General features: G+C 46.2%; 1 protein-coding gene and 1 non-coding gene across 2 annotated transcripts; both read right to left on the bottom strand.

The window, feature by feature from the left end:
* Nucleotides 1–2,315: 2,315 nt before the first annotated feature.
* On the bottom strand, nucleotides 2,316–2,387 carry TRNAH-GUG. Its single transcript has one exon. It is a non-coding gene; the product is annotated as a tRNA-His (tRNA).
* Nucleotides 2,325–4,614, bottom strand: LOC121972846 (protein trichome birefringence-like 28). Its single transcript, XM_042524469.1, has 6 exons — nucleotides 4,470–4,614; nucleotides 3,705–4,008; nucleotides 3,471–3,642; nucleotides 3,198–3,397; nucleotides 2,959–3,114; nucleotides 2,325–2,889 (listed from the first exon to the last, which is right to left on the bottom strand). Exons 1-6 carry the CDS (start codon nucleotides 4,612–4,614, stop codon nucleotides 2,538–2,540), a joined length of 1,329 nt encoding a protein of 442 aa, XP_042380403.1. The 3' UTR covers nucleotides 2,325–2,537.
* Nucleotides 4,615–6,234: the final 1,620 nt, after the last annotated feature.

The following is a 6,234-nucleotide window of genomic DNA, read 5'->3' as shown; positions in this document are numbered from 1 at the left end:
GGAACGAGGACCGAGCGACCGAACGGCCTCTCCGCTCGGTCGACCGAGGAGTGCAGCTTCAATCCTGCAAATATGATTTCTTCGCTCGGCAAGACAGAACCGAGACAATAGGATGATTGGCCGAGCAGACATCCTGTTCGGTCCGGCCCTAGTGCGCAATAGGATGATTGGCCGAGCGGACATCCCACTCGGTCCGACCCTAGTGTCACCTGAAAGGCACTAGCCGGATGGTCCCCCCGCTCGGCCCGGTAGAGGACAAAGGAAGCAGTTGATGAGATCTTCTTGGGGACCAATGTCGCCGACAGGTGGCATGGTCGGCGACATGGCCAGATAGAAAATCATACGGAGGAAGCTTCTACTGTCTCGTCAGACATATGTTCGTGCTATTGAGGTATGACGTCAGACACGCTTTTCTGGCACGCCCATTCCAGGTATGCTTTGAGGAACGTGGATGCCTCGGGGATCATGCACGCGCCTCTAGGGAACCCTATATAAGGACCCTCAGACTTCGACGGAGGTATACTCACTTCTTTACTGTAGCTACAGTTCTCGTTTCCCCTTTGCTCTACTTCTTTCTGCCGGAGATCTTACTTGAGCGTCGGAGGGCCATCACCGGAGAACCCCTCCCCGGCTCGGCGTTGTGCTTGCAGGTCCACGTCGGCGGGAGATCTACGCTTGTAGAGTCTTCGACCAATCAACGGGAGCATCACATCCCCAGCGTCCATCGACTCAGCTTTCAGACAGGAACAAATACACTTGGAAAAGTACGCAACAGGTCAATACTCTTCGGGTGAGCAATGAAAATATCCTTCACCGTGTCAGTTTTCTCGCACCGCTTGTGATGGTAGAAATAGTTATACTCCAACTTTACCATGAGGTATTGCATTTGTGATCGACCTCTATGCTTGATTATTTTATGCTTTTGTCGTGCATTGTAAATAGTCTCCATTGTCGACTTATTTTCAGAAAATCTCTCCTTTAACATGCTCAATATGTCTTTCGATCGACTGTGGCTCTTTGACAAGTCAGCCACTAACTCTTCCTCAGCACGTGATAAGCGTCTAGCAAATGAGTGACCTTCCAAATACAACACGCAAGGATGATTATGCACGCCACAAACAACATTCAAAACCCATGGTTTGTTAATGGATATTTGCATAGATTTAATTAAAAACGCACAATCACACTTCTTTGTTCCAGTAAGTCTCTCCTTACTCACATTTTCACATCTTTCTTCACATGTTTCACATTTTCACATCTTTCTTCAGACAATTTCTCTTTGGGCTAACGATATTAGCCACTTCATTCACATACCAAAAACAACCGAGCTCGTCTCCCACTATCTCCACTATCTGACCTTTTCACTACTACAACCATCCTATTCGTCTTTGCCACCTTATGTGCCCAAGCAACTAGTGCATCACGAGATTCAAAACATTCATTCGTAGTGAACACCATTATATAATTCATCACTATCTCATTATTCATAGGACCAATGACATTATCCTTCGTAAAACGTGTATTTAATTCCTAATAAAAATAAAAATATTATAATATTACAAATATAACTTTATAAAATGTAAAAATACGTATTAGTATTGTTCACCCAGTGTTCGACTACAAATGGATGAACATGACTCACATGTTCGGAACTAAGATACCGAATGTATTCAGCTATATTTGGAAACAATCAACCGAACATATTTCGTTATGTTTGGTTTCCAAAAGCTGAGCAATTTATGTTCGGTTTCCAAAAGCCGAACATTGCTCAAACTGTTTGGCCTGGTATGATCGAACACTGTGCGTTTGAATAACTTTCAGACTGTTACAATTCAAATCACAATGTTACAAATATACAACTATACTACATGAAAAAATGAAAAAAAAAAACTTACATTGTTCGTGAGAATTGGATCTTGATTGTCCATCGTGTTTGATTTGTTACAAAAATAAAGTTTTGGGAGATATTAGATTGTTAGGCGGAGGAGGGAGAAAAAAAGAAGGAAAAAGAGGGGAGGGAGATATATATATATATATATATATATATATATATATATATAAAAGACTGTTTTAGATTTTTTACCTAAGGATATTTTTGAAAAAAAAAAAATAGAATGTATTAGTGATCCATAGCGTGGATAGCTGCTTCCTAATTGTTATTAGCTATGCATAACAGAAATTTGAAGGAAAATAAATAAATAAATTTATCTCAGCGTTTAAGATTAACCAGTGTAAAATAAATAAGTAAATACATATTTTTTTAGAATGAAGGAAATGTGGCCTAAAAATTATAGAAAATAAAATTTTAAAAAAAGTGTGGCTGCTGGGATTCGAGCCCAGGTGTCCACGGCCACAACGTGGAATTCTAACCACTAAACTACAGCCACATTTATTTTCAGGTATTAAATTAATCTCTAAGAAAAATAACTCCGGTCGTCATTTAAAATAGTTTACAGCCGTTTTCGCAAAAACCGATAAAAAGGATGTGGTACCAGTGTACCACCGTCGCCGGAGATGAAAGAGGAAAACCTTGACCGTCATTGGGGCGGCCGGCGGGAGAGGAGCCGGGCGTAGAGCAGTTGGTTCCAAGTATCCGGTAGGCCCGGCACGCACCAGTGGATGCAATCCGCGAACTTGGCCGGGTCCGCTTTCTGCTCCGGCGACAACAACTTCCCCTGCCGCATGGTGTACACCGACGCATGGGCGTCCTTGCGCCACGCCGACATGGCCGTGATGTCGAGGAAGGTGACCGGCACGCGCGCAGTCGAGCCTGCCACCTTCCTCGCCACTTCCCACATCTTCGACGCGATGGGCACTCCGGTCATGTTCTGGATCGGCTCCGTCTCCTTGGCACACTTGATCCCGTCGGATTTGCCCCAGTCCGTGCTCCTGCACCCAGGAAGATTAGTTGCAGAGAAGCTTGAGTCGACGAATTCCGACGAAGAGATGGATGATCACCGGTCATGGGCGGGGGACCTGCTCATGAAGAAGACGGCGGAGCTGTTGGGGTTCAAGCTTCGATCCACCCAATGGAACACGGTCCTCAACGCTCTCTCGTAAGCTTCTTCTCTCCCAATCTCGTCATGCTCCGTCCAGTTCCCGGCTCCCGGCCGCCTGTTCGCAGACATCGAGATTGAGATTTCGACGGTGAGCGAGTGACAGTAGCTAAGCAGAGCTCAAATCTGGAGCTAACTCACAGGACTTTCATCTGGGGATCGTTCATCCACCAGATGTAGGAGTTGAAGACGAGCACGTCGGCGCCCTTCCAGTGCGCCGCGTGCTTCTCCACCGCGTCGGGGTCGATGATCCTCACCGGGATGCTGTGGAACTCCGGCGCGTCGGAGTTCGACGCCACGAGGAACGGCGCCCAGTAGAACTCGATCGAGGCACGGTACTCCTACAGATCGGACAAGAAATTAGGGATCGGGGGTTTCAGATCTGGAAAAAAAAAACCTAATCGGCGGGAGTACCTTGATCGGAAAAATAAGGAGAGATCCGTCGACGATGCGGCTTCTCCTCCCCCGCGGCACCGCCGTCTGCATCAGACACACCATCGACTCCCACTGGTTCCGGTTAATCGAGTCGCCGACGAAGAGCATCCGCTTCCCCCGCAGCCACTCCAGCATCCGTCTCGCGTCGAATCTGAGGGTTTCACGAAGCTATAATCGAGCCAAGGAGGGCGGAAGATGCGATCTGATCTTTACCTAGGCAAGGAGCAGTTCTTGGGCTGCCACCGCCATTTCTGGTACTTGGACTCCGGCCGGCCGTTCTGCAAACAGGAGACCTGCTTCGAGAGGAACTCGCAGCTGCTCTCCCGGTACGTGGGATAGCTATCGTCGAACACCCAGTCGCCATCGGAGAGATCGCAAGTCGCCGGCACGGAGACGTCGTCAGCGATGTAGTCTGCGGGGTAGAGGGCCCTGTAGCGCCACCAGGAGTACTCGGTAGAGCCGTCAATTTGGGTTGGGCCCGTTGGGTTGGCCCGCCCCGCCAAACAATTTAAGCGGGTTGGGTTGAAATTTTATCAACCCAAGTCCGCCGTGGGCCGACCCGCCTAGGCCCGCGACCCGCGCGGGTCGGCCCGCTCGGGCTTGGGTTGGCCCGCGGGTTGAAAAACACATGTAAGATAAGTTTTAAACCAATTTATTATCTTTCTTTGTTATAATTTTGAAATAAAAATAGTACTTTTCATCCAACATAGGTATTCGTTTGTGTTCATTTATATTTAAAATATATGTTTATGTATACATTTAATTGTAGAAAACTTTTTTGAAGTAAAATATTGAAGATATGAAATATTTTTTAATTTTTTTTTAAATTTTTGATGGGCCCGCGGGTTGGCCCGCCAAGTAGGCGGGTTGGCCCGCCCCGCCCCGCCAAATAGTTAGCCCGCCACGGGCTGACCCGTCCCGCCACGGGTTGGCCCGTTTGACAGCTCTAGTACTCGGCCAGGCTCCGCATGTCCTCGCCGTACATGACGGCGGCGAAGAGGAAGACGGCGACGACCACAACAAGGACGGGGAGCTTGCCACCTCTTCTGATGTAGGATCCGGCGAGCCTGGCCGCCGCCAGCAATGACTCCAACGGCGAGCAGAAGAGGGATTTCCAGCTCATTTCGTCTGGTTGCTCGATCGGCGCCACGATTCTTGCTCTGGGTAGGCTATTGATCTCTGCCAACGTTTCCGCCGGGGAAATCCGGCCTTGGGAGCTCGATCATCTCGGGAAGATCATGGATTTGAGCTTCCCACGCACGGCTGCTGCGGCGGCTGGTACTTCCGATGAATTTAAATGACACGAACAGGGGAAGGAAGGAAGAACAGCCAGTGAGTAATTTTATTTCGCCCCTCCCATTTTTTTCGGAATTTTATTCCAAAAATTAAATTGATACTTTTATGGATTCATTCTTAACATTGCACTTATTTGCATGTGCACCCTCGTGAAGAATTTCCTTAGTTGAAAGGAGAAGGTGAAGCGGGAGACGAGAAACTCTTTTACTCGGATCGCTATGAAAGGGGAGGACAAAAATGAGTAACATGCATAAAAGACTAAAGAGGGCGATGATGAGGATAGAGGCGTTGGAGTTTGCTTACTTAGAAGGAGAAGGAGATCCAGAGGAGAGGAGAGGAGGGAAATAAAGGGCGAAGCTGTTTTTCTTGGATCACTAGGAAGGACGAAAATGAGTAAGATGCACAAAGAGGAGGGAGAAGATGAGGGTAGAAGTGTTGGAGTTTGTTTACTTAAAGGGAGAAGGAGAGGAGGGAAAGAATGAGTGAAACTCTTTTTACTTGGATCACTAGCAAGGAAAGAAGAGGATGAAAATGATTACAATGAATGAAGAGAGAGGGAGGGGGGAAGGTGAAGGTAGAAGCAATGTCGAATTGATGATGATCTAGATGTGGTAGTAAAAGATTCCTATGCTCATCCTCGTGCCCCTGCAAATTCATCCTAGGACTAACACGGAGGAAGTAAGTTATGGATGGTTACTGACCTTTGGAATAATGGCTGACGCATGAAGGGGACATTTATCTCGGCTATGTCAAGATTCAAATCTCAGATCTCATGGTGGCAGCATTTCATGTACTAACCTATTAGATCATTTTGAGAGGACAATGATGACCTAGACATGGTGGCAAAAGGTGAATACGTTCGCCCCCAGCGTCCCCGCCAACACGTCCCAAGGTCAACACGGAGGAGGTAAATCACAGGCGACTACTAGCTTTTGGAATAGTGACTAACACATAAGGGAGGTATTTACCTCGACTTTGTTGAGATTCGAACCCCAGACCTCATGGTGGCAACACCTCATGCGCTAGTCACTAAACCGTCCCGAGGAGACAATGATGACCTAGACATGAATATGGATGAAGAAAATAGTAAGGATATAAGAAAAATTAAGAATGACAATTTACCAAATGACGCACTTAGAAATCTTAATTCACCAAAATGCGTATGTTACTTTGGTATTTACCAAAGGATACACTTTTTCAAGTGCACTTCCTATTTTATCCTTCTGACAAATCTAACTTTTTTTGTCGCTTTCTTTTCTCTCTCTTCTCTTTTCTATCTCCTCTCTCATCTCTCCTATGCATACTGTTTCTTTTATTTTTTTTCCTTTCCTTTCTTTCCTCTTTTTTATTTGCATGCATAGCATAGGCCTGATATACAAATCATATCAGTCCAATGACATTTAATATTTAATCAATTTTTTGATAATATTTTAATACATTTAGAGAA

The sequence above is a fragment of the Zingiber officinale genome, chromosome 4A (assembly GCF_018446385.1).
Source record: "Zingiber officinale cultivar Zhangliang chromosome 4A, Zo_v1.1, whole genome shotgun sequence".
NCBI lineage: Eukaryota > Viridiplantae > Streptophyta > Magnoliopsida > Zingiberales > Zingiberaceae > Zingiber > Zingiber officinale.
This window is presented reverse-complemented; position numbering and strand designations above follow the sequence as displayed.

Bases quoted from the DNA above. Each gene is read 5' to 3' on its own strand.
- LOC121972846 (XM_042524469.1), bottom strand. From the start codon at position 4,614: ATGAGCTGGAAATCCCTCTTCTGCTCGCCGTTGGAGTCATTGCTGGCG. The intron at 4,009-4,469 runs GCGAGGACATGC...ATTTCAACCCAA, and splicing joins CTTCGCCGCCGTCATGTACG to CCCGCTTAAATTGTTTGGCG. The intron at 3,398-3,470 runs GTACTCCCGCCG...TCCGATCTGTAG, and splicing joins TCCTTATTTTTCCGATCAAG to GAGTACCGTGCCTCGATCGA.